The 10,490-nt window shown below is 33.9% G+C and overlaps 2 protein-coding genes across 5 annotated transcripts in view; one reads left to right on the top strand and one right to left on the bottom strand.

The window, feature by feature from the left end:
• Positions 1 to 507: 507 nt before the first annotated feature.
• Positions 508 to 5,476, bottom strand: LOC148274378 (uncharacterized). Its single transcript, XM_088237174.1, has 2 exons — positions 5,103 to 5,476; positions 508 to 2,083 (listed from the first exon to the last, which is right to left on the bottom strand). The coding sequence occupies exons 1-2, from the start codon at positions 5,276 to 5,278 to the stop codon at positions 805 to 807; spliced, it is 1,455 nt and encodes a 484-aa protein (XP_088093300.1). The 5' UTR covers positions 5,279 to 5,476; the 3' UTR covers positions 508 to 804.
• A 1,448-nt stretch (positions 5,477 to 6,924) lies between these two features.
• Pi4KIIIalpha (phosphatidylinositol 4-kinase III alpha) overlaps positions 6,925 to 10,490 on the top strand; it is an 81,053-nt gene continuing 77,487 nt past the window's right edge. For all 4 annotated transcript variants that reach the window (XR_015824305.1, XM_088237172.1, XM_088237171.1 and 1 more), the window contains exons 1-2: positions 6,925 to 7,213; positions 7,366 to 7,576. Coding sequence is in view for 3 of the 4 variants with exons in the window: in XM_088237172.1 (XP_088093298.1) it covers positions 7,124 to 7,213; positions 7,366 to 7,576 (301 nt within the window). In the remaining variant the exon portion in view is untranslated. The remainder of the gene's footprint in view (positions 7,214 to 7,365; positions 7,577 to 10,490) is intronic.

The following is a 10,490-nucleotide window of genomic DNA, read 5'->3' as shown; positions in this document are numbered from 1 at the left end:
ATCAATCTTGTAATTCAAAAGTCCCCGTGAATAGGTAAAAATAGAAAAACATTATATGTATTTATACAGTCCTAGCTTCATCTGTTACATATATTTAGAAAACATACCTGTGTTCAGTTTTTTTTAAAATAACATATCAAATTTTCACAGCATCCTCGATAAACCTAGTTTTTTAGAGGCACAAAAAAACCAATATTTTAACTTTGATAAATTAACTAATATATATTTGCTCTTTTTATATAAAAATACTCTCTTAATAAATAAAATATATTATACGAGTTTTACAATAACCTAAAAATACATTAAAATTAAAGGAATCTCTTTAGATTTTAGAAGTATTAAAGACAGAAAATAAATAATTGATTGAATTCCAAAGGCGATTTCACTAAACATTGCAAGATGTCACAAATATAGATGGCTGGGGTCTCATCTATCTATTGTCAGCCATTTTGACTATTCTTTTAGTGACAAAATTGTGTGTTATGATTCAAGGTTCTTCTTCTTATCTTTCTTCTACCTGAAAACATCGCAGCAATTCTTACTTTGTCGGCAGCTGCCCTGAACAAGGACCGAGTGCTGCGATGGAACCAGTCACGCAAGTTCTTTAGCCAGAGCGCGCCTTCTATCTGCACTGTGTTTTCCTTCAATTCTTCCTTCCTTCTTCCATGTAGAATGACTTGCAAAATGATATTCTCACCACATGCCTAAAGTACTAAAGTTTCATTTTCCTTATGGTCTTCAGTATAGGTCTCCGACGGATGAAAAAAGAAAAAGAAGTACTGAAGATTCAAGATTAATAAATAATCAATAATTGCTATCTAACTTAAGATCAAAGTTGTTTTGTTTAATGTAATTCTGAAGAGATCCGTCAAAATCAACGTAATTAACTACAAAATTGTTCAACAATTGACAGCGATCGATGATATGCTTGATCACATTATTTGAAACCATCAGCGTACAGTCCAGCCACAGGAAGACGAGATGCTGCAACAATCCTCGATTCACAAGACGCATCAGAGTGTCATTGACCGAGATCTTCGTTTGGTACTTGACCGAGAGTCTGGATATGCAGTGGGCGTGAGTCAAAAAGAACATGAGTATATTTTCGATCACAAAATGGTCGCACCCGAGCGTCAGGCTCTTCAGTTCACTGAACATCGGTCCGGAGCTGCTTCTGAAGTTCACAGGCACGATCAAACAGTTGGACTGCGTTATTATCCGTAATTTCGCAATGTTCGGACAGCATTTTCCGACGATTAGTATCGATTCGAACGTGAGCGAAGTGTCTATTTCTAGGATTGAAAAGTTTGTGATATGAGCACCTTTGAGCCGTAGGAGTTCTTGCATGTTGTTGGAGAATCCGAAAAATGATAAATCGAGCCTATTTAAACGAATGTCACTATGAGCTAATTGTTCTAAGATTTCTTCTTTGTTGTATCCGGATAAATGTGTTAGACTGAGATCTCTCAAGCAGGGGCAGAGCGTTAGAAGCTTCTGCACGCTGTCTAAATATACAAAATGACAGTTTATTTTCTTAAGGGGTAACGGTCCATACTCATCGTCGCCCGATACGAGCGTAGAACCGATATCGCACGACTCCACTCGGAGTTCTTCAAGCGACGGAAGTTGGCTCACAACTCTTCTTATCCCAGCCTGTGAGATACATCTGCCGACGCGCACGCTCAGCCGTTCGTTTCGCGGGGGATCTATTGCGAGGATCCTGAGGTGTTTCAGACTCAGCAGATGCGTCAGCCCAGCGTCAGATACATTTCTGATCAGCACCGAGGCGTTGAAGGGTGATTTCCTCAAATCGACTCGCGATACGGCGTTGATTTCTTCCAGGTTCAAGCAGTTTTGGCCGATGACTTGGAGGATCTCGTCTGTGCATATCAGTTTGAGGTCGAGGACGACCAGCTTGGTGAGGGTCGGGAGGAGGTCTATCCAGAAGTAGTGGGGGATGCTGTTGTCCATGTCGGACTTGAGGAAGCAGGTGATGTTGGGGTGTGTCATGACGGACAGTTGTATGCGCGGGTCGGAGCGGAGAGAATGGAATCTACGCTGCGCACATAACACATCGAATATTCTAGAAAAAACAAGTTCAGTAATTAGAAAATTATTATATTTAATAGTATCATTATTTAACCGTAAAAAGCAATCTAGCCTTCACATATATTATTCTTATCTATTTTAAATCCAACGTAAGCTATTTTTTCTTAATGCGGAGACATTTCTAGCTTCTCTAAGACTTTCTGACAACTCATTGAAAAAGTATTTTGCGTTAGAGTTGCTTCTCGGTGAAAACCAAATGCCGCCTATATAACGCCTGCATAACACCTATTCTAGATGTTTCTTTTTAAAAACAAATTTAAAGGAGTAACCTGCTAAGTCTCTATTTTGGAGCTTGTCACCCGGTGGGATAGAGGGGATATGGAAGGAGGCAATGAAAAATACACCACAACACCCAGACCAATTGAGAAAAAAATATTTCTTGGATTTTTTCCTTGCAACTGGCGGGAATCGAACCCGCGACGCCAGTTTCACAGTTAGCCGTCTAACCAACTCCGCTAAAGCGCTTGTCTATTTGTAAATAGAACCAGCGATATGTGTAATTATCAATTCGCTGTCCCAGTTCCACACGGAAACAAGTCCGAAATTGCCATATTTGAGTTGGACATTGATTCAAGTCGAAAAGCCGATATTCTTTCAATCCCACTCGGAAAAAACTAAATAAAGGCTATATTCTCTTTATAAAGACTATATATTTGTTTGTGGAATTTTCCTTTCGTTTAAACTTACACATTCCACACAGAAACAATTCGACATGTTTCTGTGTGGAAATTAAAATGGTGAGTGATAAATGTATCTTTGTTCTATTCCATAGAGCAACAAGTCCGAAATAATAATATTCACTTCTTCTTCGACGTTGACGATCACTTGGCAGAAAGCTTCCCTATCCTGAGCAGTGCGAAACAGCTCCTCCACAGTTCTAATCCTGGTCCATGCTCGGATATTTCGAAGCCAGGAAAGCTGATTTCTTCCGACCCCTCTACGTCCCCCGATCTTCCCCTTCGTGACAAGCTGAAGTATGGCATATTTATCACCTCTCAACACATGGCCAAAATATGAAATCTTATGGAGCTTAATAGTGGTGAATAGTTCTCTATTAGTATTGGCTCTACGTAATACTTCATTGTTGGTTATCATATCAGTCCAAGATATTCTTAACATTCTACGGTGGATCCACATTTCAAATGCTTCAAGGCGGTTTATAATATTTACTTTTAGAGTCCACGCCTCTACACCATACAGTAAGATAGACCATATATAACATTTGACCATTCGTTGTCTCAGCTTAAGGTTTATATTATCGTCACAAAGAAGATTTTTTATTTTGTTAAATCCTGTTCGGGCTGCTTCTATTCTGCATTTTATCTCAATGTCGGGGTCTAGATTTTCTGTGATGATACTGCCTAAGTACCTAAACTGTTTCACTCTCTCAATATTGATAATTTTAAGTTGCAGATTTACATTTAGATGACTCTCTCGGCTAAAAACCATACGTTTAGTTTTGTTTCCATTAATATTTAAACCAAAACGTTCACAAAATATTAACTTATTTTATTTAAATGTTTTTAATGAATTTGATCATTATTTTTAATGGTATTTGTTACAAGTACGTTCATTGACAATTTGACATTAATTTATTAATATTTAATTTTTTTACAATGGGAGGTGCTCTCTTATTATTTGAATGTGTACAAATTAATACTTGGAGACAAGTTAATTACTGGATTATACTCATGCTGGTCTAATAACAACATAATTAAATTTAAAATGTAGCGTCAAATTTCAAAAATGTATTTACTGTGAAACAATTGTACTGCTCATTAGTAAGGAGTAGACTTGAATACAACTCTTCGGTCTGGTCTCCCTACTATGAAATTCATTCACACGCTATCGAAAGGGTGCAAAATAAATTCTTGCGTTTTATAAATTATAAATTAAAAATACCTGTAGAATCCTTAAATTATGATTTCCTTAGAAATGAAATTACTTGAATTATCTGATCGTAGAGTTATGGCTGATTTGTTATTCTTATTTAAAATAATGAAATCGATAACGTACAGCCCTGCTCTGCTTGAACTTATTCAAATTCGAATACCTGGTAGGTGCTCTAGAAGTAAGGAATTATTTTTTTGCAACAATTCACCGACCAGCTCCGAAATGCTCTCACCTATACCCAGTACCCAGGATACATAGGTATGGAAATTAATTAGAACAAATATTCGATATTTTCAATACAAATTCTGTTCAAGAATTAAAACGAATTCTCACTCGTTATTTATTATAAAAATAACGGATTTATTTTTAAATATATTATTAATTTAACTTTGTTTCCTGGAATACATGATTTTCTATTTCTTTATTTAACATGTTAGACATAATTTAAATTGTACATTGGTGGATTTATTGCCAAATGGCAACTTCTTCTACTTCTTCTTCTTCTTCTTCGTCGCGCGTCGAGGAAAACATTGTTATATTAAAGTTCATTTGAGATCCAGTGCCAGAAATTGAAGAACATTCAGATTATACTAAAGATAGGTATCCACTCCATGTACCTATTCCTTTCTCAAATATTTCCCAATTCACAAAACTAAATGAAATTCGATTTTCATTTACAGTCCGCCTTTCCGTTTTGATGATGATTTCACTAAATAATGATGATGATGATTTCACTAAATAAAGGTATTATTTAGTTAATTTAAGTTTTTATTTTATTTTTTATTTTATTGCTCAAAAAACTTGAATTTAAAAAAAAATCTAATGTATTTTTTTTAAAAATTATTATCTAGTTATTCTCAAGTTTACTGTGTTATATTTATATTTAAATATTTAATAGTTAAAAGAAGCCTCTAATTGGACTTTATGATATGTATTTATAATATAATTGTATCTTATAAATTTATAAATGTCTATTGGCTTTCCAATTAAATAAAATAAATGAAAAAAACGTTTAATTTGTAGAACGTATCTAAGGAGAGTGAAAGGAGGGAGGTTCTAGAATAAATAACATGATTATTGAAATATTGTTTTTGATTTACCTGGCTGGAAGCATAGAAAACAAATAACTCCTAAGGTTAAGTATTTTCTCTTGACAAAGAGGCAGTTCAAACTCGAGACACTCATCGAAAATATTATGACAGGCAGTGTTTATAGTGACGATGGTGGCTTTGACAGCTATGTCGAACAATAAACTCGGCTGTTTTCTCGGAGGCATTGTCGAAACTGGGTCAGTTTGTGCAAGTAACAACGTAATGTCTCATAATTATCTGCAATTACACGTCCGTTGTTAGTTTTAAGCTGCTATTAATTATAAATCTTTGTAACACGTAACTGATTTACAAACACGAATGACATTTGGGAATATTATTATTTTCGATTGTTATTTTTAATGTCACGACAGTATTGCCACACTACAAAATTAGACACATGATCGATAGAGGTGGCTCGGACAGGGCATATCAAACATAAAAATTAAATGGGCATTTTGAGATACGGATAACTTGCACGTCGGCATTTTCGTATAAATACGTATAGCTTATATAGTTCTATTTTAGTAATATTATTCATCAAAAGCACTCTATAAAGTGATTCTGTTTATGTTTTATTTATTTATTTATTCAAATCTAAATTTTTGCAACAGAGAGGGAAAACATTTTTGAGAAGAGAATGTGGAACTCTAGGCATTAACATGTCTTATGACCTATCGTTGGCTGGTTTTAGTGGCCACTTATCATACTGCGTAAAATTTTGCCTATGCTTAAAGTTTAAACATCATTTCCTCCGAAATGAAAGAGCTGAAACCTTTATCACGTTTCTCAAAAACGTTTTCCCTCTTAGGAAAAAAATCCAGAACTAGATAAACATACTTGAATACAGGCGTGGTGAGTGAGGAGGTGACGGGGCGAGTGTATTTTTTTCATTTGCGAGTAGATCATATGGCGCGACGTGCGTTATTTGTTCACTTTCACACCACTCCATGTTACTAATAGTCATTATTAGTAATTATTTGTTCATTATACATCATGGCACCATATGATATAAAATTTGGGAATATTATGAGATTCGTGATTTGTGGTGGATATAATAAACTGGCTGTGTGTTTGCTGTGATAACAAGATCTTACGATTTATTATTTATGAGGAAAAACGCAAAAGTTTTTTACCAAAAATGCTGAAAAAAATATTTAATTCATCACAACCTACCACTGATAGATTTTAAGTATCTTACTAACTATTTCTGACTAACAGATACACTTTTGACAGATATGTGTGATTTTTTTCATGAGTTGATATTCGGCCGAATACCGAATATTTTAAAAAAGCAGCTAAATGGGCCGAATACCGAATAATAGCTTAACATTCGTGGTATCTCTATTCTGAATACCTTTTAATCTTATATTAGCATTACGTACTTTTTTGATTTTAATATGTTCAATCGTTTTTCCTTTTCACATCTCTGAAATAAATATATTTAAAAAAAATAAAATATTTATTCATTTAATAAAGCCGTTATTTTATAATAATAAAAAATGAGTACCTAAACATGAAAAGTCTTTTGCACAAATCCTTTTTTTCAAATTACCAGAGTACATAACGATAAATTAATAATCTTAAAAATACATTTTTGGCATTATTGAGTTTTTCATTTTTAGAATGCTTGAGAACATCTGAGATATATATGATTTTTTTACCTGGCAACAGAACAGCTGACTTTTCATTAAAGGCTACATCCATCGGCAAATATCAATTGAAATACAAATTACGCAAAATAAACCCTTATTCTGAAGGCTTAAGAGCTTATATCGGTGTTTGGATTTAAAGTATTAAATAATAATTATTATAACATCAGCTCGTAATTCGCTATAACTTTTGCGAATATCTAATGAACGGAGTTAAACATTCGATAACATAACAAATGTTTTCGTAGTTTTATAAGATAGCATATAATATTTTTGTCTTCTCGTTTTGAAACTCTGTTGTGGTTGTGTTTATAGCCGTGAGTAATATATTTCGCCTGCCAAAAGAATAGACAGAGAGCCGAACTGAAATGGAATAAAATCATGGCCGGTGATCAAACGTCATTTTTTAAAAAAACAGTTCAACATTTAGCCAGATCATTGGCCAATATCAAACCGACACCATGGGAAAAGGTAACAAGATTGAAATTCGTTGTTTTCTTTGATAACATAGGCTAATTTTGACTCTGTAAACGACTGTTCACGCATCGTTTTCTCCCGTCAAAAATGAATCATCAATGTATTTAGCGGAGATTTGAGGTTTTAAGTGGTTCGTTTTGGTTTAGATAAATACGCTGTTTTTGCTGTGTCCCGACGTGAAGGGGAATGTCGTGGTGACTCCGAGGTCCCAGGAAGCGACGTTCGCCCTCGGCATATATTTTCTTCAGAGTGGACTGCAGCACAGAGACCGCCTCCTTCCTTACTTCCTAAAGCTCCTGGGCAGCCTTCCCACAGCACACTGGGAAGAGCCGACGTGCGCCATCATCACAACTGACCGTGAGTATTAAAAAAATATTGTTTTTATTTATTTTTTTTTTTAAATTTAATTGGAAAGCCAACAGACATTTATAAGATACAATTATATTATAAATACATATCATAAAGTCCAATTAGAAGCTTCCATATAATTTTGTTATTGTAAATGTTGTCACATAAAAATTATACATTTATCAACCTCTTTAATTAAATGTTGCTTTTTAACATTTAAATTATATTTAAGTTTTTTATTTAAAAATTAAGAAAATATGTTTTTTTTCAATGTATTTTCTACAGTACTTAAAGTTCTTTTGTTAAGTAACTTGAAAACCTTATTTTATAATTTTCTTCACCATGTTATAGTACTGTTGGTTTAACTTAAGCTGCCTCGTTCAGAAAACTCAATTATTAATGAATTAATTATTTTGTATAAAAATATTAAGTCTGTTATTGTCCTGCGATCCTACATACAGAAGTTTGGGAAAGGTTCATTCTAGCAAAGTGTTTGTTCAATCTGTAGTGCCCTGGGCAGGCTCTAGTGATAACCATCAACTTTTTAAGTAGGTTCTACTAATTTTTCTGTTTTTTTTTCTGCGTATCTCTTGTATTTCTTGTCAAAGTACAGTTTTTCGTAATGTTTGATTAATAAACTCAATAAACTATCCGTTTTTATACTCGTATCTAAGGTGAATTATAATTAAATATGTACATATTAAATTAGAATTTTTTGTGCATCTTTGAAAAAAATTTAATATTTTAGTTACAGATTAGTGCGCTGTAAAATTAGCGTACAAAAACCAACAGCAATTTACAAAACACTCACATCAAGGCCATGGAGCAAATTAAATTTAGAAAATTTTAACTTTGAACTTTTGACATCGTTGGTCGGTCCAAATATTGACCGCCGCTCAAACGACGTTGATCAATTGGTTAGGTTGTATAATGAGGTACTATCTAACCTGATAGACAAACATGCACCACTTACTACGAAAACTATTCGAAAAAGGAAATCTGATGCATGGTTTGACGAAAATTGTCGACGCAAAAAAAAATAGTTAAGAAGACGTCTTGAACGTAAATACAGAAATACACTGTCAACTTCAGACCGATCAATATGGTTAGAAATGCAAGCCTCTTACAGGACATTTATAAAAGGAACAAAATCAAGTTTCTGGGGCACGAAAATCACTAAACAGAGAAAGTCTCCAAAACATGATATGACTGAACTTAGAGATTACAAAAATATGTCTCGCTGTGGCATTCAAAATAGGCTGTATGCGAGTCATTTTATTCATTGGTAGACCTGCGTAGATACCATTACAATAATCGACTCTAGACACTACAAACGCATTTATTAATTGACGGGCGGCATCAACTGGCAAATTTTTGCGTATGCATTTAATCTGTCTCAGCTGGTAAAAGCATGAACTTATCGTTCTACTAATTTGAGCGTCAAGAGAAAGGTCAGAATGAAGGAAGACTCCCAGTAGTTTAACGGTGGGTAAAGCGGTACTCCTTGCATCGGGTAGTGCCGTATCCTGAATCAAATTCTGTCGTCTGGTTGAAGCCATCCATAGTTGTTCCGTTTTAGATGGGTTAAGTGTTAGTCTATTTTCAGTCATCCAGTTTCCTATTTTCTCGATGCATCTATTAATCAAATTAACAAGCATATTTCTCTCGCTCGGCTTACGATAAAAATAAATCTGTGAACCATCCGCATAGCAGTAAGACCACAATCCACATTCTTTGATAATATTCTCTATATCTTTAGTGTACAGGAGAGAGAGGAGTGGTCCGAGTACTGATCCTTGGGGTACTCCAGTAGACACCTATCATACCAATCTCTATCATAATATTGTCCTTATGAAATGCATTGAACAGTTTTGAAGCTATTTAATTGAATTAATTTTTATCGTGTAAAAGAAAAGTTTTATTGTAACCAATTTCCTATAGCACTGAACATCCTCATTTGGGAGTTATTTCCTCCCGTGGCGCCTTTTTAAAATTAAGATTTTTCTACGGCGCCCTGCCTCAAGTAATAATATAAATAATCATGTGAGAAATTAACAAATTACAACAGAGATGGAGAACATTAGAGAAGGGAATATAGACGTCTAAGCATTTACAGGGCTTATGACCTGTTGTTGGCTGGTTTAAGTGGCCACTTAACACACTGTAACATTCACCATTTTTTAATATATTGAGATTTTCTATTGACATTTCTTGGTGGAACTGCATTTTAATTATAATAATAAAAATACATATATATTATATAAAATCATGATTTACAACCCCTGCTTGCACTTGTATATAACATAGATTTTTTTTTAGTCTATTACCAGTCTGATAATGTCGGTCACAACGAAACCTGGTCACTGGTAAAAATTTATAAATAAAAGTGGAATAAAACCATAACCATATTTTTAATTATTATAATTCACCATTTTGCCTACGTTTGAACATCCATATTTCTTCAATTCTACCATCTGTTGATTTTAGTGGAGTTAAAGAGCTGAAACCTTTATTGTTGCCAAGAGATTCATCTGATTGAATTATTTCACATACTAGGCAACGCCTGAAAACAATTTAAAAAATTTTAAACTTCTTCTTGGGCCAGTTAGTTTTATTACAATATTTTGAGATTGTCCAAATGTCTGAAGACAAAAGACTGGATTTCAGCCTCTAGGGATTGACAAATTACAACAGAGATGGATTTTGGAGATGGGAATATAGAAGTTTAGGCATTTACAGGGCTTATGACCTGTCGCTGGCTGGTTTAAGAAATTAATTGAAAATATGCGCCATTGAACAAATTCGTATATTTATTTGTTATTCAGAAAAGATATTAAATAGTTTTTGTCATATGTGCTCTATTTTAACAATTTAAAATAAATAATATTGTTTAAAAAAATATTTTGGTGTGCTGATTGTTGAT

This window comes from Micrasema longulum, unplaced genomic scaffold, assembly GCF_059751315.1.
Source record: "Micrasema longulum isolate JH-2025_06_02 unplaced genomic scaffold, ASM5975131v1 h1tg001665l, whole genome shotgun sequence".
NCBI lineage: Eukaryota > Metazoa > Arthropoda > Insecta > Trichoptera > Brachycentridae > Micrasema > Micrasema longulum.
The sequence above is the reverse complement of the archived record's forward strand: the minus strand, read 5'-3'. Positions and strand labels throughout refer to the sequence as shown.